The 23,016-nt window shown below is 39.2% G+C and overlaps 2 protein-coding genes across 3 annotated transcripts; both read right to left on the reverse strand.

The window, feature by feature from the left end:
- Nucleotides 1-4,395: 4,395 nt before the first annotated feature.
- On the reverse strand, nt 4,396-7,906 carry LOC117488411 (sodium- and chloride-dependent GABA transporter 2-like). Of its 2 annotated transcripts, XM_034137284.1 has the most exons (6): nt 7,813-7,906; nt 7,566-7,668; nt 6,951-7,051; nt 5,846-6,016; nt 5,140-5,275; nt 4,396-4,706 (listed from the first exon to the last, which is right to left on the reverse strand). In XM_034137284.1, the coding sequence occupies exons 1-5, from the start codon at nt 7,822-7,824 to the stop codon at nt 5,165-5,167; spliced, it is 498 nt and encodes a 165-aa protein (XP_033993175.1). In that variant the 5' UTR covers nt 7,825-7,906; the 3' UTR covers nt 4,396-4,706; nt 5,140-5,164. The 2 variants fall into 2 exon arrangements, 1 of the variants encoding a protein (XP_033993175.1); XR_004556521.1 differs by lacking the exon at nt 6,951-7,051.
- A 9,471-nt stretch (nt 7,907-17,377) lies between these two features.
- LOC117488596 lies at nt 17,378-20,302 on the reverse strand. Its single transcript, XM_034137594.1, has 4 exons — nt 19,574-20,302; nt 19,291-19,452; nt 18,189-18,281; nt 17,378-17,695 (listed from the first exon to the last, which is right to left on the reverse strand). Exons 1-4 carry the CDS (start codon nt 20,084-20,086, stop codon nt 17,378-17,380), a joined length of 1,086 nt encoding a protein of 361 aa, XP_033993485.1. The 5' UTR covers nt 20,087-20,302.
- Between the last annotated feature and the right edge of the window lie 2,714 nt (nt 20,303-23,016).

Genomic DNA, 23,016 nt, shown 5'->3' on the forward strand with positions numbered 1-23,016 from the left:
AGACGAGGGGGGCTTGATGGTGGGGAGAAATGGCTTGTTATATGTGTTGGGAGGCGGAGGGGAGTGGGATCCGCTCCGGGTATTTCATGCAGCTGGGAGTGTAGGTGAGCAGGGGAGAGTGTAAGAGGAGCAGTAGGAGTTGCATTCTGATGACGCGTCAGGTGTGCGTTGGGTAGAGCAGATGGATGGTATGGATTGTCCGTGCTGAAAGTAAACAAAACTGCGGCGGGTGCTTCAGTGAATGTAGCGGGGTCGACGAAGGAGTCCAAGATGTCTGATGACTGAGATGGAAGACGGGGTGGAGGAGTTGGTGAATGACAGAAGCTGTGAGATGGAGTATTTCAGCATGATGACAGGCGGAAAGGCTGGGAGCAGTGTGTTAGCAGCGATAGCGGCTAGCAGGCTAGGTGCACAGAGGTGGAGGATTGTTGTGGAGACGAGGAAGATCCACGACATGGCAGGAGGATGTGAACAGCGGGACGGGTCAGATGCACCCCAGAGATGAAGACAGGAGGCAGAGAGAGTCCACGGTTGTTGCGTGGGATGGAGACAGACAAGTAGACGATGTAGCAGATAGCAATAGCCACCCGGCACTTTGATGGCTGAGTGAGGGCAGCCGACTACAGCCAGCAACGGAGGCAGAAGGTAAGCTCATCAGCATTAAAAGCACAGTTCACATCTAATTTACAGATCGGAGAAGCATTAAAAACATCAGAGAACTGTGAGGCAGTCAAGGGGTTAATCGAACGCAGACGACGCGCCGGGGCACGTGATTCGACTCCTGCGGAAGTGATGGAGGTTGTAAACAGAACCGGTAAATGGTCTGAGATACGCGTTGCTGCACATATTTCATCCACAGATACAGACAGTCCAAACGATAATACTAAGTCCAAAGTGTGTCCTTTTTCGTGTGTTGGGCCAGCCACGGACTGAACGAGACCAACAGAATCAAGGAGATTTAAAAAGTCCCTAACCAGAGGTTTGGACTCGCAACACACATGGACATTGAAGTCTCCGGAGATCAAAACACGATCATATTTCACCATGATCCCGGACAGGAAGTCAGAAAAGTCATTTATGAAATCCTTATTGCACTTTGGCGGACGATACACGACTGCGCAGAGTATAGGCGAGGCCGGGTTCAGTTAAAAAAGCTGCAACTCAAAGCTAGCATAGCTAGTTACAGGGTGAAGCAATCGGCATTGGAGGCTAGCTCTAAACACTTATGCTATGCCCCCACCATGGCCGGTGGCACGGGGGGAGCTGAAGAATGTACAGTCAGGAGGAAGAAGTTCAGAGAACGGTGTATACTCGCCAGCGTGGACCCAGGTCTCCGTCAGGAACATAAAATCCAGTTCACGAGAGGTGAAGAAGTCGTTTAGCAGGAACGTTTTGTTTGCTATCGACCTAGCATTTAGCAAAGCCATGCAAAGTTTTCGCTCCGGGCTTGCCGAAGGTGTAGTGCGTCTCAGCTGACGAAGATGTGCGTGTTGAACGCCGCGCGGGCCGGGAGCAGTCAGTCGGGCAGGAGGAGCTGCCAGCGGGCACAGCAGAGTCCGCAGCTCCGGAAAAACAGGGCGAATCCACCGATCCCTCACATGGCGTGCAGCGGGAGGGCCATGACATCCGAGGCGTGGATAAGTCCCAGAAGAAGCCGTCAGGTATGCCTTAAGATGGACCAGTGCACCACCACGCTTTCCCCATTGTCTAAAGCGCTTTCGGCGAGGCAGGATGCAGGGCAACCGGCGCAGGTAGGTGGGAATATTCGACAGTAGAGGGGGGGGGACGATTTATGGTTGCCAGATGTAGGTTTGGGCAGTGTTAGAAATTAAAATCAATGTTTAATAGCGTAATTTAGTCTAAAACATATCGTCAGTTTAAAAGCTGTTTTATTGTGAAAAAACCCGGAAGTTCTCAGGAAATCTCAATGCCAAGCTTTTATTCTGAAAATCCTTCATATCCGGTTAGCAGTTAGCATGTGGCTAATAATAATACGTTATCTGAATGTAAAGTGAAAATGACATGGAGTGTTGCACACCAAAACCTACGGACTTTAACACTACATCTATAGACGTCGAGATATTATTACTGCTGAATATGAAATGAAGGTACAGTTGATCGTAGAGTGTTTTCACATACGTGAGTAGCTATGACGTCAGAGGGAGTTACCGTAAATGAGAACTGTGCCGTAGAGGTGTTTCTAGGATTTCTAAACTAACTATTACAGCTGTTTATAAGGTATTAAATAGAAAGTCATGACAGAGATAAGGAGGAGAAAAGGCTTAAGGAAGTAGGCAGGGAATACAGAATGTCGAAATCCTCTGTTTCACGCGATGTCGAACCATGCAGAGGAGGAGGGCGGTCCCCCTATCTGCACAGCGGGAGAGAACAAGAAAAGTATAAAGGAGATCGGAAAGTACAACCCGGCCTCTTTCCTACGCTGCAGCCCCCCCCAGAGACAACACCGGCTTTTGTCTCTTCCTTACCTTATGCTTGTTCTTTAACCACGTTACTTAATTAAAGTACCAATTTGAACCTTTTAAGAGACTCCATTAGTCTCATTATTTTAAGTTTCTTTCCTGGGAGCGAGAAGATCACAATTTATCAACAGCAGCAATATCAACTCCAGTGAGGGTCTGAGGTGGAGGAGAGCTTGGCGATCATAAACGAGCAGAGCAGAGACATTCTGACAAACATAAAACAAAAACAGGATAGCTAAAGGTAGAGAGCTGAGGGAGCGGCGAGCCGACACAGGCGCCATCTTGAATCACGTCACGTCACGTCACCAGTGCTATGCAGGATGCACCGACATTGACAGAGGATTACTCAAAATCCATTGAGTAGCGCCACCGTCCTGACGTCAGGACAGTGTTCAAATCTGGATCAGTTTTTATCATTTATCATATATTCGTAACACTGTTATTCATTATACTGGGCTACAATTGTGAGATTTTAAGGACTTTAAACCTACCTGTTTAAGAACACGAAGAGACAGAAGATGTTTCTTTGTGTTGAGTTTGACTGCAGTGTTTATTCTGCAGCGCCTGCCTTTATAGAGTTTTTGGTTCCACCCGAGCGCGATCGCCCTCTAGTGATCAGTCTGCATATCGCACAATATAGTTACAATGAAATTGGTATTTTAATTATTTTTTAAGACTCATATAAATAAATAAATATGAGGGGGTGAAACTTTGTCGACTCTGTTGCTAAGCTTTAATAATAATACCATTTTTGTTTTTAATCCAGTTTCTACGTGGTCCAAAAAGTGTGATTTGACCCCAAAATCATTTATATAGGGCAAGTGAAAGAGATTTTATAGCAAATAAATGATATTCTCAAGCCATCAGTGGCGGCCCTCTTGAAAAATGGTGGCAAACACAGGGGCAGCAGGTGAACATAATGAGACCATCAGGCACAGGAGGTAAATCACAGGAAGTAAGACACCAAGAGAAAATAAATGTCAAAATAAAACAGGAAAACAGACAGACTGTGATACATTTTCCCTTTGGCATGATTTACAAGCATTTGCCTTGAAAACATCACTAGTTACTTTTAGAATATAGCAGATTTAGAATATCAGCATTTTATCAACAAATATAAACATTTTATGAACGAATCAAATATACTGTATGATTCATTACTATCAGCAGTATATTAAGTAATTATCTCAATGGATTGATACAGCAATTTTGATCTTGGCTTTATTAAATGTTCAGATTTCAGTTATGGAAATATACGCTAATTAGCACACATTCAATGAGCTAATGCCTTATTTGAATATTCAAACATGACATTTTATAAAACGTAGTATAATATAAAGAAATAATTGTCTAATTGTAAATGATCCACTGGGTTAGCTTTTTGGTGAAATGTATTCTTTAAACCTTACTATATTCACCTGTAATGTCTTCCCTCAAACATGATTAGTCGCTTTTTAAACAGTTTTAACATTAAAGAAAAGGATTAAAGAAAAGGATTTCCTTTTGGCTGCATCCCAATGCCTATAGCATGAGCATTCTATGGTTGGTAGGCTTGGTGAAGGTGGCTTTCTGCCTCGACCTTTTACAGCACCCTGCCGCCCAGACCTCGCTGCTTTCCGTAGCGAGCTGTCCTCAGTGCCAGGGGGCTGAGGCGGTGTCCTCAAACCACCCGACCGTCTTTAAACATGGAGACCCTCTCGTTAAGCATGCTTTGTAGGTGTCTACTTTATGATGTATTATGATCATTTCTACACCAAATCAATTTGGGATTGATTTGTTTACTGCACCATATTGTCTTTCCTTTATTTGTCACTTTATTAAATGCAGTATACGATCATTTTGGGTAACACTTTGGATAAAAAAACAGCATGGGTATACTGAGGGGTTATTGATTACATAGAAGTCGATGGCAAAGTTAACATGGAGTTTCAATCAAGATTCATTTATTTGCACAACCAAAACCCGTATAGTTTAAAAGGAACAATTCAAGTAATAATATCCACCACCAAAAGTTATATAAGATGATAAGGTCTTTTTACAATTGTAACTTTTTAACACAGCTGTCCATAAAGTATTCATTTTAAGTCAAGGGTTGGACTTTTTAAAATAAGAACATTCAGACACCAAGGATGTAAAGATCTCCTGCGTTGAGTTTGTAACTGGCTGTAGACTCTTCTTTGGTGATGCATTCATCAGCTAATAAGGGATTACAAATCCAATCAGTTTCTGTGAGGATGGAGATACAAAGCAATTGTTACTACACTGGTCAATTAATTTACTACATGTACTGGAATTTCAGTTTCAGGGTGTTTAATAATCAGAACAAAATTATATAACACTGATCCCAGGGTAGGAACAAAATAATTCTGTTTTTTCATTCACTAGCTCTATGCTTAAGCGTCAATAAATATATACTGTAAGACATAACATGGGCATGCAAAATCGAAATTCGATCATCATGTGTGGATCAACTCAAATTGCAGGATGGTTATTTTACTGTCCCAGTGTTCAAGTTGTGTTTAGATGAGTGTCAGCATAGTACATTAGAAGCGTAAGTGTACTAAGAAACAATAAAAGCTAAAATGTTCAGTCCCCAACTGAACTGGTGGTTTAATCTGAGAACATCAATCACTGTTGTCTCTGATTAAAGGTGGCTTACCTTCAGTACTGCCATGTTTTAGTTTTTAAGTTAAAGCATGCAGCTCTGTATCAGGAGTAGGGGTTTCAGGGTAAAGAGTCTTCTTTGGTGGAGAAGATTGCAGATCGGATGCAGGAGTGCATAACGTTTTCAGTCTCTATGGAAAGAAAATAAATTGCCAGATAATTGCCTACAAAGCATAAACTACAACATAACAGTACCCACTGAAATCCACCAAGTTAGCTTCTGTAATGATTCAAATTTCGGTCAGTCCATTCACATATAACATACTGTATATATCGACAGAGTATCGAAGTAGACCTTAATGAAATAAACCTAAACCTAGACTGTTAAGCAGGTCTCTGTAATAAATCACTCAGAAAACTACAACTGATCCAGAACGCTGCGGCCAGAGTCCTGACAAAAACCAGAAGAGTAGAACACATCACCCCAGTTCTTAGATCTCTGCACTGGCTACCAATAACTTACATAATCGATTTTAAAATTGTATTACTAACTTATAAAGCACTAATTGGTTTGGGACCCTAATATAAATTGGACATGCTGCTCTGTTACGAGCCACCCAGAGCTCTCAGATCTTTGGGGACGGGCTTACTCATTGTTCCCTGGATCAGAACCAAACATGCCGATGCTGCATATAGTTTTTACGTGCCTTTGTATCTGAAAATGTGCTATATAAATAAACTAACCTTAACCTTAACCTTACCTGTCTCAGTGTTCCCGGGGTTACAGCCATACGATAGATAATCCACAGAGGAGTCAGGAGAACTGAAGATAAAGCAAGAACCATCCCAATGGCAAAGCCCCACCAGGGGTACTCGTAGGTGTTGTTGTATTTCAGCGGGGTGAACTTGACCAGAGAGAATATCAGTGTTCCCTATGACAAAACAAGTGGAATAAAAAGAAAATCAGAGGAGCAGCTTACATTTTCATCAATGGATATATATATATATATTTATATTTGTCTTATTGTCATTTTGATATTTTTCCGGTGAATGTCTTAAAGGTCCCATGACATGGCCATTTCTACTGATCATAATTCCATTGTTGAGGTCTACTAGAATAGATTTACATTGTTCAATGTTCCAAAATCACATTGGTTTCTCATACAGCATCTCTGTATAGTATGTGTATTCACTCTCTGTCCTAAACGGCTTGTTGGAGCTCCTGCCCCCCCCCCCTCCCTATGAGCCTACTGTGCTCTGATTGGTCAGCTCGCCCACTCTGTTCTGATGAGTCCACCACCGTTACAGCGGAACATCAGTGTTATGTGTTACAATGGCGTTTGTTAGCAACCAGAAAATGACACCAGTAATGACAAACAGATGAGAATGCTGCGTGGGGTCTGGGTGCCGTGTTGGCAGGACGTTGCGGGGCGAGCTGCTGCGCCCTTTGAGGCTCGAGGAGCGGCCGGTGTGAGCTGGATTACTGGTGTCGTTTCCTGGTTGCTGCGTGGGGTCTGCGAGACAGCGAGACACCGCGGAACTCAGCCTGAGCACACACACACACTCACAGCCTGCGGAAATCCGTGGAGCTGCATTACGTCACTATGACCGTTACGTCACTATACTCGGGAAGAAAAAAATGGAAAAAGAAAAATCTCCAACGAGGCGTTCTGGGGCAGCACAGACAGGTATTTTCTGCGTTAGAGTTGTACTCGCTACAGGGTGTACTTTGAGGGTTTGTGACTTTGCAGACCGTTTACATGCATAAAAAGATGCATAACACACAAGGGGACGGGTAATAACCGGAAAATCATGTCATGGGATCTTTGAAAATTAGATACACCAATACTCAATACATTTACTTACAACACAGAGACATGGTGTGATGAACTTCCAACAATATTTCATAAGCGATGTGGGGTAGTAGCCAATCATTTCCTTTATATTGTCATAATAACGATCAGCACCTTGTAGTCAGGGAGTCATTCAAGAATATGATCAAACACTGGGATTCATCTACATCACGATATAACAGGGCAAGGTCTGATGCCTGGCCACGTGCTCATAAGGACAAGGGGGAAGAATTTCAGCACTACTACTGAGTCCATTACATTCCTGAGAACGGTCTCAAGTCTTTCTTCTTTTGGTCCAAGAGGAATGAAAGCTAAGTTAATGTGTAAGATAGTACTGGCCTCACAGATAGGCGGGAAATGTTCTGCCCTCCAGGCAGTTGTTCAAATGTTTTAATGGCTTTAGCAGTGCCCTCTGGTTACTTATGCAGTGCAGATGAAAAAAAACTTGATAAGTGAGTAAAATTAGCAAATGTCAATACAATGTTTTGTTAACATGATTTGTAATATTTTACAGTATCACTGTTATTCATAATGGTATAGTTTTAGGGGCTAACATTACTTAACATATATATACTGTATGTCTGTTGGACTCCTAATTTTCCTTGCTTAAAATGATCTTGTTGCTTACCATATATCCATCCCACACAGACGCACTCCAAAATGGCAAAAATCATTAATGGTATTCCACTGCAAGCATAGTAATCAAACAGCAGAAATACATAAAGTCCTCCCTACAGCACATGACAGAGAAGACAGAAACAGGAACACAAAATAGATTGTTTTGTTAAATGCACAAGATATTTAGCACGGAAAGAGAGACTTAATGGTACAGCCTTTAATTCTTAATGTTATAGATTAAAAAAGTAGACTCTCACCTCAGTCACCATAAACAGGCCAATAACAAAGGAAACACCACAGATGATCAACAGAAGTAGTTTACGTCGATGACCAATGAGAAAGAAGGATGGACACATGTCTGATATGGCTGTCACCAGGCCTTCCAGACACACAAACTGTGGGTAAAAGATAAATGTCACATTTACATTTTCTACACTGATTATAACAATTACGTTTCTAACCATTCTCAGGTCTTAAAGGTCTCCTATTATGCTATTTTTAGGCATATATTATGGGTCTCAGATATATGAAAATATATAAAAAACATGTCTATGATGTGTTTTGCTCAAAATACCAAACAGATCATGCATTTTAGACATCCCTCATATCCCTCTTTTTCAGCCCTGTTAGAGAAGTGCTGATTCTGGGTCAGTAGCTGCTGGTTGTCTGACACTTGGTGAGTTCCCTTACACACCTCGGACACATATTTATGTATGAAATACATCAAAAAGTGCATTTTGCATGATAGGAGACCTTTAAGACTTTTGGCAATGTTTTAGTCTTCATGACTTCAACCAACAAGGCAGTGCATATTCTGTCCAAGCATTTACTGTAACTTAAGCCTGATTGCTTATAAGTAGTAGTACATATCCCGCTTCAATCTCATTAGTATGCATAAAAAAGTGACAGGTCACACCTTCTAAGTCCCGCCCCCTAATTATGTTAATGACCCCCCTTTGATATGCTAATGAGCCCCTTTGTTCGAGGTGTTATCGCGTACAGGTGTTACATCCTCACCGGTAGCCCCCACCCCCCTCAGCCCACCCCCCTCCCCCTCACATACAGGTGTTACATCCTCTCAGGTAGCCCCCCACCCCGCTCAGCCCCCACCCCTCTCAACCACCCCCTCCTTACAGCAGGTTTCACATCCTCCCTGTCGCCCCCCATCCCCTCCTCAGCCCCCACCCCTCTCAACCCCCTCCTCCTCCCCCCTCCTGTCTGGTCAGCATGTTCGTTACAGTTTAAATCTTCCGTGGCAAAATTAGAAAAGTGCCGGCTAAAGGTCTTCTATGTTATTTAATGAGCTTTGAAACAAACTGATATGATTCGATATTAAACCAACTAGTTATAGTAGATTAATTAACTATTCAAAACGTGTACAGTAATTTACAATAACACGGGAATAATAAACGGACTGCTCTCCCCCCTCCTGACAACACGCCAGTATCATGCAGCTCGCGGGTCCAATAATGAGTGACTCGACAGTAAAACTAAAACAAACTTTAACTAGTTTAGGTAGTTTGAGAGGTAATTAAAATAGCTACGTGTGTTATCTACGAGTGTGTTTTGTTCCGCTCACCGCATGCAGAGATGCATGTCGAATAGTCCGCAGCACCGGGGTCTCCCTCCGTCAGCAACAGCGGGTATCCCCCGTCAGATTAGACGTTACTAGCGTTTATGTCCATGCATAATCAGCCCCTATAGGACATCTTTTGTCTGTCACACACTATTCTTGTATGTCACATAAGAGGTGCAACTGATGCGGTATTGCGCTAAAGGGGATATCACTCTGGCCGGAGAGATTTCCATCCACACACACACACACACACACACACACACACACACACACACACACACACACACACACACACACACACACACACACACACACACACACACACACACACACACACACACACACACACACACACACACACACACACACACACCCATACCCGTATTCCCCTCCTACCCCGCCTTTTTCTTTTTAAATAAGAGTTGGGTTAATAACTAAGGAGGCTCTCTTGAAGTGTACGGATGGTGAACTAATGTTTAATTACTATACTAACTATAAGGGCCTCTCTTTGTTGAAAGGAGGGGTAATCTGGTAATAAATGCAACAAAGTCTCTCTGAAGAGGTTGGCAATAAATTAAAGATCTTAATGACCCCATGGCGTTTTGGTTTTTTTCTTTATGTTTAATTACATCAAATCCACTAATAAAATAATCCCTATATGAAGTTATATGTGTCATCTTTCCTGAAACTGAAGTGCTGTCCGTTTTACAAACAAGTTATCTTTCTGCTTCTTCACCCCTGAATTTTCCTCCCCCGTCCCTATTACTTCAGCCATCACATCAAGTCAGATCTGTGAAATTAAACACCTCTTCTCAAAGCGTGACTTCCCTATTGGGGGAGTGGGGCAGTAGGGCCTAACCCGATTTGGCCAAATATACTAACATGCAGAACATATGGTATGTTTTGAAAAAAGACTAACCATCTATCCAGTTCAAGCTGTCTTTAAGATGTGACATTGCGCTCAGACTTTTTCCCGTAAAATCGTGACAAACTATTACTTATTAAATTTGACCTCATACTGCTTGGTTGAAAATGATAGATGAGCATTTTACCAACAGATCAACGCGCAATCAACCCATACAGGACATCTCTTTCTACACATTATGTGTTATCACTATAATATCATGTCATTATTTAATGTTGTTTTGTTTGTGTGTGTGTGTGTACAACGAAGTCTCTTTGAGAGGAAAATTATAATTTAAAGATCTTATTACCCCCTTATTGTTTAACTACTTCACACAACTATTAAAGAATCCCTATATGAAGTTAAATGAGGCTACATTTACTGGTGTGCTTCCCTAGATGATGTAAATAGTCTAAGTGTCATGTTAGGGGGGGCATTACGGACCTCAGGAGTCCGCCCTTGGAGGCTTGGAGAGCGGATAAAGAGAGGTGTAGAACTAACAAAAAATAATTAAGTATTTGCAATGCATAAACATAGAAGTTATCACTGTCATATTATGATCACTTAATGTAAGTAAGTTTAAGTAAAACTAACACAAGTCAATATTATTCACCTAGGCATTAGTGGGCTTGAGGGTCTCAGGGAGCGTGGACAAAGTGACTTGTCTCTGTATTTGAGGATTCTCAGTGCAGGCACTAACAGGAAGCTGCTGTGCATTAGTGGAGAGTCCTCTGAAGGCAGCTGTTATTTCATTCACACACTCATCTGTTACCTGCTGACTCCTCATAGTAAGTCTAGCCAAGTCAGCTGTTAAGTTGTCCATACCATCGCTTGATAACTGGTAACTTTTGATTGACAGTCCAGCCATGGCAGCTGCCAACTTGTCCATATAATTCTTAAGAACGTGGTGACAATACTACAAAAAAGTATATATATTAGGTCAGTTAACCTTGAAGAGCTAAACAGTTCAAGTGGTAAGTAACTAAGTATTTGCAATGAATAAACATAGAAATGATCACTGTCATATTATATAATCACTTAATATGGAGATAAGTAAAACTGACACAGACAGTTTAAACTGCTTGTTAAAACGCTATTGCTTATTGTGTTTTCTCAGCACACTAACATAAATAAGGATGTATAATATAAAAAACTAGAAAACGATATAGTATTTTCAAGTCTTACTTTAGTATGGTAAAATTAAGAATAAGTCACATTAAAGTGTGTCATGATTTTCCGTAAAAAAGTCAAGTATAGTTTGTCAAAAGAATATGAAAAAATCATTTTGTAGAGTAGTATGTTGAAAATCTCAGTGTTTAACTGAACACACCTACATATGATAACGCCTCGAACAAAGAGGTAATTAGCATACAAAGGGGGGTCACTAGCATCAGTGGGGGAAAGGTGCTACGGGAATGAACTTTGAGGAGGGGGAACTTGTAAGAATTTCCAGCTTTTGAAGACAATTATGTGGTACCCGTCCTTACAGCTAAACAAATCCTATGCCAGGTATTCAACAGACCACAAGAAGCACAAGAAGCCCCAGAAAGGATTACATTCAGAGCTAATAATGGTGAAACCGAAGAAGAAGCAAAGCAGATTATAATCGTTGCGGGTGAAAGGATAGAGAATTTGCAAGTGATGTTAATGCACTTATCTGATATAAAAAATGCATTCATTTACTTCCAAGAGACCCCTAAACATCTAGTTGGGCAATGTGAATTGAACGATAAACCGATCACTGTAAATGAAACGCGGAGAGAGGCAGCAGTGCAAATCGTTAAGTCTATTACCTTGTATGCACTACGACATTAACTTGGTCAAATGTAATATGTCTTTCCGAAGATGTGGCGAATGGTGTGTTTTTCAATTAAACAACCATAACAAATGAAAATGTGTTTTATTTTTGCTTTCATATATAGTAATAGTATTAACTCCTCTGACTAGACTGTACTAAAATAAGACGTTTCACTGTTAAATAAAAATGGAAGTAGAAAATCGAGATAATGATGAGGCTCGTTATGTATCCAGTAACTATGAACAGCAGTTTGAAAATGTTATTTAACCCTTTAACTCTAATTGACAAATCTAAAATAGCCTCTAGCTTATCTATAAGTTTGTGATTTTAACACTTATTCACTGACACAAGGCAGATTATGGCTTTTTTTCTCTTGCCAAGATACTTTTAGACACACTCTGAGGTATGCAAAACCTTAAAACTAGAAAATGAAGTACATTGTCTGATTAGATTTTTTCGTAAAGACTGTTTCTCTAAAAGGCAAGTTTGTGATTTTTAACACTTATTTACTGACACAAGGCAGATTTTGACTTTTTTCTCTTTTCATGTGTTACCAAGATACTTTTTAGATACACTTTTATGTATGCAACACTTAACAAAGGGGTATAATATGAAGTACTTTGTAAGGGAATGGGGGTTTCTTTAATACCCCTTTTTTTATTTCTAAAAAACACTTGTACAGTTAAATAATGTAGGTTTTTCTCTGATATTCTAGTTATTTTCAGCTACCAAGATACTTTTGTTGATACACTTTTATGTAGGAACATTTGGCAACTGGTAGAATGTCAATTATTTTGTAACAAAAATGTATTTTCTTAAAGACTGTGACTCTAAAAGGGAAGTTGGTGATTTTAACACTTATTCACTGACACAAGGCACATTATGGCTTTTTTCTCTTGCCAAGATACTTTTAGACACACTCCGAGGTATGCAAAACCTTAAAACTAGAAAATGAAGTACATTGTCTGATTAGATTTTTTCGTAAAGACTGTTTCTCTAAAAGGCAAGTTTGTGATTTTTAACACTTATTTACTGACACAAGGCAGATTTTGACTTTTTTTTTCTCTTTTCATGTGTTACCAAGATACTTTTTAGATACACTTTTATGTATGCAACACTTAACAAAGGGGTATAATATGAAGTACTTTGTAAGGGAATGGGGGTTTCTTTAATACCCCTTTTTTTTATTTCTAAAAAACACTTGTACAGTTAAATAATGTAGGTTTTCTCTGATATTCTAGTTATTTTCAGCTACCAAGATATTTTTTGTTGATACACTTTTATGTAGGAACATTTGGCAACTGGTAGAATGTCAATTATTTTGTAACAAAAATGTATTTTCTTAAAGACTGTGACTCTAAAAGGGAAGTTGGTGATTTTAACACTTCTATTTTTCCCCCGTTGTCTTTCACTTACTGTTTTGATACAGTTTTATGTATGACAACTTTACAACTGGTAGAAAGTTAAGTACTTTTTCTTTCATATTATTTTAACACAACATTACTTTTTTCATATTTTTCAACATACTGTGATATATATATATATATATATATTTTTTTTCCTCTCCATTATATTTTTGAATATACAACAAACTACTGGACTACTATCGTCACCACCATTGTGGACACCCACATATTGCAGTACTACTGCTGCTGATGTTACTCCTGGGGCCAAGACGTCTCTGTTTCTGAACATAGTGAAATCGGAGTTGGTTGATATTCTGGAGAGGGTGCTGCATCGGTACAGAGAAGAAATCTGCAATGGATGTCGAGTCAGCCACCCCAGCCAGAGGCAACACGATTGTCTGAATGACATTCCAGAATATGTCTTCAGAAACAATTACAACGCGTTAATGAAAAGACTTTGGCTCCCCGACTTCATTACTGTGATTGACCAGAGGCTTAATGATAAAAACATTTACACGGCTGAATGGAGGATCCAAGGCGCTTCGGAGGCTTTTATGCACAATCTCAAAAACTGCAGACGCCTCAAGGAGAGACTTGAAAAGATCCATGCCGAGCTGGATGGAGAAGAAGAAGACTAATAACCAGCGGTTGATTGAAGCCAGGGATTTTTATTTTATTTTTTTTCCGATACTTTGACTTTTCTTTAAGGCGAGACACGGCAGGCAAAAACATAGTTTTTCCTGCACTGGTCAATTTTGAGATTTTGTGCTATTTTGATTCCATAACATGTTTTCTTTCAGGCTTTTGGAAGGAAAACGTACAAAATACACATTTAAGTGTTTATTTTACTATAGTTTGTCTATTTGCGTCTGTAGATTTCTCCTACATTCACCAAAAGTTAGCATTCTAACGTAACATAAAGTACTGCGACCGCTGTTTGCACCATGTCTTCAGAGGTATCGTTGGAAAGCTCCGTTTCTCCTGCACAATCTCATCGGATCCAAATATGGTCATTTCCTTTGTATCAGCAACCAATCGTGAAAGTGCAAAGGGGTCTTAAACTAAGAAACGAAATCTCATTGGCTGGTGTCAATTTCTGACAACGTGATTCATTCAGATGCGTCACGTGGTGTGCTAAAGCACTTCCTGGTTAGCTTTCCGCTAGAAATTTAAATCTGAAAATGGCAAAATAACGGAGAAAAAAACATTCACAGAGAAGACGACAACAATTGTCACTTGCAAGGTTATACAAAAAACAAATGACCCCGAACATGAAATACCTTCACGGAGTGCGTCGATGCGCAAGCTATCATCCAGATAACAGGAGGGTTTAGCTAGCGTCACACTGCAATCTTTAAAGGTCGTTTTCTCAAAATGAGTTTTTTCTCCTACTCTGAGTTCGAAATTTCCACTTCAGTAGCAGTTACATACACCAAACCTTCCAGTTATATTCCTATCAATATTATGAAGGCTTTTACAGAAGGGTTTGGTCATATATAATTCATAGCCTGAATTATATAACATTTTATACCTAAAAACATGGTGAAAATTGATATTTTAGGGCTGTTGACAGTATTTTCTGATTTATGGAGTGATACAAAGAGATATCCAAAATCCCTTCTGTAAAAGCCTTAGATACTAATATGACTACAAAATGAAACAATAATTTTGATCCTGGCTTTATCCAAAGTTCAGATTTCGGTTCCTGAAATGTGTTAAAATATGCGCATATTTCATGAGATAATGGTTCATTTGCATATTTAAACATGCTATTTCAGAAAACTTGTAATACAAAAAACAATTGCCTTATTGTAAGTAATTAACTGGAGTCATTTTTAGCTGATATCTTTAAGTTAAAAAAATTACCCTATTCACCTGGGGTGTCTCGCCTTAAAGTAAAATAAAAAAAAAAAAAAGGGATAACTACTATGGAAAACAATCTGTATATATTTATCAGAATGCAGTCAATACCTGTTTAATAAGTGTGTTGTTGATGACGATTGAAAACAGAATGAGTAGTGACCCCCGTGTAAACAGAATGGCTGAAGTTTGTAAACTAGAAGACATTTTGGATATCGTTCATTCTGGCAGTACTATTCCGGGTCATGGGGAAACGATTACAAACGAAACATTTAAAGTGGTACAGGAATCTTCATTTTCCGAAACATTCTGTAACATTAGTCAAGTCATAGTATAGTTTGACAAAAAGATCTTGAAAAAGTCATGACATTGTGTGTTGAAATGGTTTTGAATAAACACATCAGTATTTAAAAAAAGTAAAATTGTATCAAGTGCATCAGACAACTCAAATTACTCCATTTGAACCATATTATAAATAAGTAAAGAATGGTCATAGTATATAGCAGGGCTGTTTAATAGTTTTCTGTGTTCTGTGTTTTGTGTGTCAGTGTGTCAGTGTTGCATTGTTTCAGTGTTTCAGTATTTCAGTGTTCTGTGTTTCAGTGTTGCAGTGTTTCAGTGTTTTGGGTGTCAGTGTGTCAGTGTTGCAGTGTTGCAGTGTTTCAGTGTTTTGTGTGTCAGTATTTCAGTGTGTCAGTGTTTCAGTGTTTTGTGTGTCAGTATTTCAGTGTGTCAGTGTTTCAGTGTTTCAGTGTTTTCAGTGTTTTCAGTGTTTTGTGTTTCAGTGTTTCAGTGTGTCAGTGTCTCAGTGTTTCAGTGTGTTTGTGTTTCAGTGTTTTGTGTTTCAGTGTTTCAGTGTTTTTGTGTTTTTGTGTTTCTGTGTTTCTGTGTTTCTGTGTTTTTTGTGTTACAGTGTTTCAGTGTTTTCAGTGTTTTGTGTTTCAGTGTTTCAGTGTTTTTTGTGTTTCAGTGTTTTTTGTGTGTCAGTGTTTTCAGTGTGTCAGTGTTTCAGTGTTGCAGTGTTTCAGTGTTTTCAGTGTTTTGTGTTTCAGTGTTTCTGTGTGTCAGTGTTTCAGTGTTTCAGTGTTGCAGTGTTGCAGTGTTTCAGTGTTTTGGGTGTCAGTGTGTCAGTGTTGCAGTGTTTCAGTGTTTTGTGTGTCAGTATTTCAGTGTCAGTGTTTCAGTGTTTCAGTGTTTATGTGTTTCAGTGTTTTCAGTGTTTTTTGTGTTTCAGTGTTTCAGTGTTTTTGTGCTTCAGTGTTTCAGTGTTTCAGTGTTTTGTGTATCAGAGTGTCAATGTTTACAGCCTTTCATTGCTCTGATCAATCCCCAGGGATCCTCCCCTGGAAGGAATATAGCAGGATGAGAGAAAAACATTTAAAAAAAAAAAAAAACGTATCTTAGAAGTGGCTATAACATTTGATGCAATTCTAAAAGATAGTCAGATTCCTAAAAAGTTACAAACGGATGCTGGAAAATAATTATTTGTTTCTTCAGCAAGGCTTCAAAAATCTTGTTAAATAATTATTTTCCAGCATCCGTTTGTAACTTTTTAGGAATCTGACTATCTTTTAGAATTGCATCAAATGTTATAGCCACTTCTAAGATAAGTTTTTTTTTTTGCTCAACTTTTATAATTTTAATTATTATAATTGCAATTATTATAATTTTTATTATAAAAGTAGGTAGACGTGGAGATTATCCGGCTGAACAAAATGTGCATTTATCAAACGGGTTCGTTTTCCACAGACCCACAGAGAAATCCCATTGCTTTTTTGTCGAGGGAACCCTTGCGCAGCTTACTTCAGGGTCGGCCTACACAAATACATCATCACTGCGCCACTCTATTAGGTATTAACACAGAAATGTTCAAATTCAACACCTTGCAACTTTTAAGAACATCACATTTGTCCATTGTAAACATTTCCAGACTAACTTTCACAGAGGAATCTCACGCATTGTAGCTTTTTAAGTGGCGAGTCCATGAGATGTTTATGGCGATAAAAAAAAAAGGGATCTCCATCGCTCGTTCTCATCTATTGCAACAACAAAAGATTATGCAATGTCATCGAAAAATTGACATGTTTAAGAACAGTTTTCTCCACCAAAATGGTCCATTAAAGTTCAAACAAAATGAATGTGCCAAAAAATAACTGTCCCAGAGTTTAATATATAATATACTTCAACCGCCTTAAGTAGTATGTAGTAATCAAACGTATATTGTCCAACAAGAACAATTATTGTCACAGCTTGATTGTCCAGCCCTGAAATTATGGGCTCACTGAAGCATCTTGATTTTCAGGCTTTGGACCTTTGGTGACAGCTTGTTGCCATCCAAGTTCATCAACACTTTCTGTAAAAACTCGAAAGTGAACTTGAGTTCCTGTGGATAGCTCAAGTTGAGAGTGTAAATCAACCCAAAAAGCATGGCCCATCCTAGCGAAATACTTCGCAGATTGGATAGCAGTTCCACACCTTCGATGATCACTCCGACATCCTCTGGCCCGTCCTCTTCCTGAGCGCCCTCATTGCGGATCACATAAAGTCCCATGGTAGTCTGTGGGATTGCACTCTCGGCTTCCTCACTCCTGACATTCTAAAAAAAAGGTGGAAGACAAGATCATTGACTATTTTGAAAAAGTAGACCTAGTAAGTTTAAAAGGTTCAGTGTGTAATATTGGCGATAGCAAAGCTCCCTTACTCCACCCTCCCTTTGAGAAAATGTTCAGAAAGTATGGTGGCCTTCAAGGACAGTAATTTAGTAACTGAAGATGGCATCATCCACCACTACCTCAAGCCTTTCAGTATCAAGTGTGCTGAAGATGGACTTCGTTATTTATCTATAGTACTATGTTATAGCTCAATAACTAAGGCTTTTCTAGCAGGCACCTACTATGTATAAAAACGTGTATGGCCATTAAGTTTGTCCGTTCTGTGCTACTGTAGAAACATGGTGGCACATACCCACTCCTATGTAGACAAAATAAATGATAATTCTAGGGTAATAAAAAACTTATATTTAAGCCATTATACACTTAACACATTGTTATGTACCTTTAATACAAAAATGTTACAGTCAAATTACTTACCAGGTATTCCTTGACGAGACTGTTGCTGTCCTCCTTCAGATAGGCACACAGACTTTTCAGGACAGAGTCTCTTTTGAGCTCAATGTCCTCACTCTATAAAAACAAGGCATATTAAATATTTCAAAAGGACATTACATTTTTACCAAGACTTTGCACAAAAAATGTATGCACAAGTATATTACTTATTGTTAATGCAAAAAACATGCGAGAAGAAGGTTGACACATGTAAGTCTGATCAAAATGCATGTGCTTTAAACTCAAATGTAGTTTTTAATATCAGAATGTTGTTACATTTATTCATATCATATACAAACCGCTTGGTATGTGTGAACTGTGTTTGTGTGTGGGTGTTTGAGAGTCACAAAAGCATTAATGTCAATTCTAATGTAAAGATTAGTAAAAGCACAGCACACCATTTAAAGAGTATTGAAAAGATCAAGCCTTTGGATAAATAACATTTCAGTTTAATTTGCTAAACAGACCACGCATGTACAGCATTGAATGTGTATAGCTATGTGATCACATTCAAATTGACCATTGCGTGCTGAAATAAATAAATTTGTGAAAAATTAATTTAGCCTTTACAAAGGATCCTATAACCACCCACATACGATAGCAATTGAGTTTAGATACGACAAACAATTTATTTATGTAGATTGAACATACTGAATACCTTTAAACAACATCCAAATAGTTTTAAGAAAACTGACATGATTGGGATTTATTATTAATGTGAAATCAATATTTTGCGTGCATTAGAAATATGTTCTATCTGAAAATACTTGGGACACCTTTCTCTCTACTCTTTCTACATTGAGCTTCCCTTTAATAGGACATACAAATATTACTTGATTGTGTTCATCTATTTTTAAAACTATCATCTCAAGAAACCTTCATGCTGTGGTAAAAATAAGGACAACTTTTAAAATGAGCTGCACTTCAGATTGCTCTTCATTGGTGGTGTGGCAGTGCTAACCCGTTTACATGAACTGTACAAAATAAATCTATATATTTTCAAGGATTTTTTTAAACCTGTTAAATTCAGTGTTGGATCGCAAAAAGATGCTCATATGGCTAAATAATGTAATGTAATGCACAATGCACTTACCCTAGCTGTCGGCGCCATGAGAAGCCGGATCTTCCTTCCAGCATCTCCTCCTCTATTGTGGAAGACCTTCAGTAGGTTAGGCGAGTATCTGTCAAGCTCTGCCAGGAACTTGGCTTGGAGTGGCAAAGTTGTGATTCGCATGAATTCTGCATTTATCTGAGACAAACAATGAAATGAACGTCATGTTCTTCAAGTATACTTGCACAAAACAGTGTGAGCAAGCTCTACATCAGCAGAGCAATATTAATATCAAAATATCATTATTAACAATACTCACTTCACTCACTGTAAACAAGGCAGGCCACTTGTTTACAAGTTCAGCCACCACAGGAGCATCCTGGACAACCTCTTGGCGTCTGTAGGCGAAGGTCTTCTGCATCTTCTTTTTGACTACAGCGTCGTTGTTTCTCTTTTTCACCTCGGTCAGGAGCACTACCCTTTCTTTCTCAAGACTGTCTCTTGTTTCACCTCTAGGGAGCGGTGGGAGGAAGTTAACTTCTGCCTTTCTTGGCTTTTTGATATTTGCAGCTGCTTGTTCTTGTCCTTTGCGCTTGTTCTTGAGAGAGTTTACACTGACCTCAGGGTGTCCAATCTTGTTTAGTTTTGTGCGGAAATTGGCAACCTTTGTTTTTAGATACTGCTTCCATCCCTCATGGCCAGCACGAGTTCCTCTCTCCTTCAAGCATGGATGGGTATGCACCAGGACTGTAGCAGCCTCTTCGATTTGGGAATCACTGGGATATGCTGTGTATTTGAATATTTCTTCAGCCATGCCTTCAAGGATATCCATTCGCAGTTTAGGTGAAGGGGTAAGAAGAGTGCCATTTGCTCTGAAATCAGCAGTTGCTCTTTGGAGCTGAAATTCAGCAAAATAAGAAAAGCGGGGAACAAAGAAGATTGGTGGCCAGGAGGAGGTTCTTGTCTCTGGAGCTGGATCTAGAATGACAGCGTCTCCACTGTCAAATAAGTGCTGAGAAGACAAGCCGTCTTCATCAGGGGATGTAGTACAAAGGGCATTTAGAGAGGTCAGCTCTAGGATCACAGAGCTGTTGCATGTCATGGGTGAAGTTATTGGTGTGCTGGTGCTGCAAGGTAGTGATGTCTCTGTTATGCTGGAGCTAGTTTCTTCACATGAAACAAATACCACTTTTACAGTAGCCTTGTCTTCAATGTCACTGATTGACTCAAGATTAAAATACTCATTTCCAAAGTCGAGATCCTTGTATTGGAGCCTGAACTCTTGTTCAAGTCCAAAATAAGTCTTTATCTCAAGGACAAGTTGATCCACAGATGATGGCATTCCTGACTTGAGGGTAAGTTTTCTCGCGTCATCTACACCAAGAACAACTCGCAGGTGGACAGGACATGACATCTTTCCCCTCAATGTACTCTAGGAAACAAATACAGGGAAACAAAGTTAGGACAAGTACTAAACCATCACTAAATATTAACTTGTAACATTTACGTAATTAATTGTTATTTTATGCTTGTGTTGTGCTTACACAGGGATAGCTGTAATGGCATGGAATAGTGGTTGTTACTTCTTTATATGCGCATGTGCTCATGTTTTACGCTTACATGTCGTGTTTTTGTATGCTTTCTAATGTTTTCTCAAATGCAATCATCCTGCTAGCGACTGCAGGTGAAATTTGGCACATATGGCTAAATCTGGCACCTTTACATGATGGACGTTGTTCATGTTAATGTGCATTGTCCCTTTTAAGGCGAGACACCCCAGGTGAATAGGGTAATTTTTTTAACTTAAAGATATCAGCTAGAAATTTCTCCAGTTAATTACTTACAATAAGGCAATTGTTTTTTGTATAACAAGTTTTCTGAAATAGCATGTTTAAATATGCAAATGATTCATTATCTCATGAAATATGCGCATATTTTAACACATTTCAGGAACCGAAATCTGAACTTTGGATAAAGCTAGGATCAAAATTATTGTTTCATTTTGTAGTCATATTAGTATCTAAGGCTTTTACAGAAGGGATTTTGGATATCTCTTTGTATCACTCCATAAATCAGAAAATACTGTCAACAGCCCTAAAATATCAATTTTCACCATGTTTTTAGGTATAAAATGTTATGTAATTCAGGCTATGAATTATATATATGACCAAACCCTTCTGTAAAAGCCTTCATAATATTGATAGGAATATAACTGGAAGGTTTGGTGTATGTAACTGCTACTGAAGTGGAAATTTCGAACTCAGAGTAGGAGAAAAAACTCATTTTGAGAAAACGACCTTTAAAGATTGCAGTGTGACGCTAGCTAAACCCTCCTGTTATCTGGATGATAGCTTGCGCATCGACGCACTCCGTGAAGGTATTTCATGTTCGGGGTCATTTGTTTTTTGTATAACCTTGCTTTGTGCAAGTGACAATTGTTGTCGTCTTCTCTGTGAACGTTTTTTTCACCGTTATTTTGCCATTTTCAGATTTAAATTTCTAGCGGAAAGCTAACCAGGAAGTGCTTTAGCACACCATGTGACGCATCTGAACGAATCACGTTGTCAGAAATTGACACCAGCCAATGAGATTTCGTTTCTTGGTTTAAGACCCCTTTGCACTTTCACGATTGGTTGCTGATACAAAGGAAATGACCATATTTGGATCCGATGAGATTGTGCAGGAGACACGGAGCTTTCAAACGATACCTCTGAAGACATGGTGCAAACAGCGGTCGCGGTACTTTATGTTACGTTAGAATGCTAACTTTTGATGAATTCAGGAGAAATCTACAGACGCAAATAGACAAACTATAGTAAAATAAACACTTAAATGTGTATTTTGTACGTTTTCCTTCCAAAAGCCTGAAAGAAAACATGTTATGGAATCAAAATAGCACAAAATCTCAAAATTGACCAGTGCAGGAAAAACGATGTTTTTGCCTGCCGTGTCTCGCCTTAAATAAAGACATATCAACAGAGTATTTAGCTTTCATTCACAGCTGTTTAAGTCACATTCAGACCAACCTTAAACAATGATATGCCTTTTCAGGGTAACCATTCGCCTTACACCGACAGTGTAGTCACAGAGTGGATAAGCATCGAGCAGGTGTTCAGCATCAACGACGGCAACCTCTCTATTCGGAGATATGGTCAACTCATACGCTCTGAAGTGCTCGTGATACCATGCACACAATACCCTTACAACAAAGCTCACACTGTTTTCAACAATGCATATTTGGATTATTTCAGCAAAATCAGGCAGACCACCAGTTGAGCCATAAGGAATGAGCATGCCAACTCTGTAGGAGATTCCTTTAAGGGTTGCGTGCTTTGCAAAATGTACCTCGTTAATAGTGGGGTGTTTTTGCCTGAGGTGTAACACTACTTCCTGGTTCAGTACATCCACAGGAAGCATGGAAACATTTGAAACTTCCAATGTGGATTTAAGGTGGGATGCAGTGATATGATATGCAATCATTTGCTGATGTTTGAATGCCAATGCGAGTGGTACATTCCTGAAGCAATTTGTGTGACGAGCAACTTGCTTGAAGAAACTGTGCTTTGCCTCAAACCTCATGGTCCATTGCCCAACTAAAGGTCCAAAACGTTCAATCATTTGATGATAATGTTCAATATAGTGATGTTTTGGTAACAGTTTTGTCGGGAAAAGCTCCAAAAATCTATCTCTGTGTTCTACGATTTTACAGTCCAGGTAGGCAATAGTTTCTTGATTATGAAGAGGGGCGACAGAGAGTTCAAC

This window comes from Trematomus bernacchii, unplaced genomic scaffold (genome assembly GCF_902827165.1).
Source record: "Trematomus bernacchii unplaced genomic scaffold, fTreBer1.1, whole genome shotgun sequence".
Classification (NCBI taxonomy): Eukaryota; Metazoa; Chordata; class Actinopteri; order Perciformes; family Nototheniidae; genus Trematomus; species Trematomus bernacchii.

Bases quoted from the DNA above. Each gene is read 5' to 3' on its own strand.
- LOC117488596 (XM_034137594.1), bottom strand. From the start codon at position 20,086: ATGGATATCCTTGAAGGCATGGCTGAAGAAATATTCAAATACACAGCA. The intron at 19,453-19,573 runs GTGAGTATTGTT...TGTTTGTCTCAG, and splicing joins CCTTGTTTACAGTGAGTGAA to ATAAATGCAGAATTCATGCG. The intron at 17,696-18,188 runs GTAAGTAATTTG...CCTTTTTTTTAG, and splicing joins GTCTCGTCAAGGAATACCTG to AATGTCAGGAGTGAGGAAGC.
- LOC117488411 (XM_034137284.1), bottom strand. The intron at 7,052-7,565 runs GTAAGCAACAAG...CCTGACTACAAG, and splicing joins CTGTGTGGGATGGATATATG to GTGCTGATCGTTATTATGAC. The intron at 5,276-5,845 runs GTAAGGTTAAGG...TTCTTTCCATAG, and splicing joins CCCCGGGAACACTGAGACAG to AGACTGAAAACGTTATGCAC.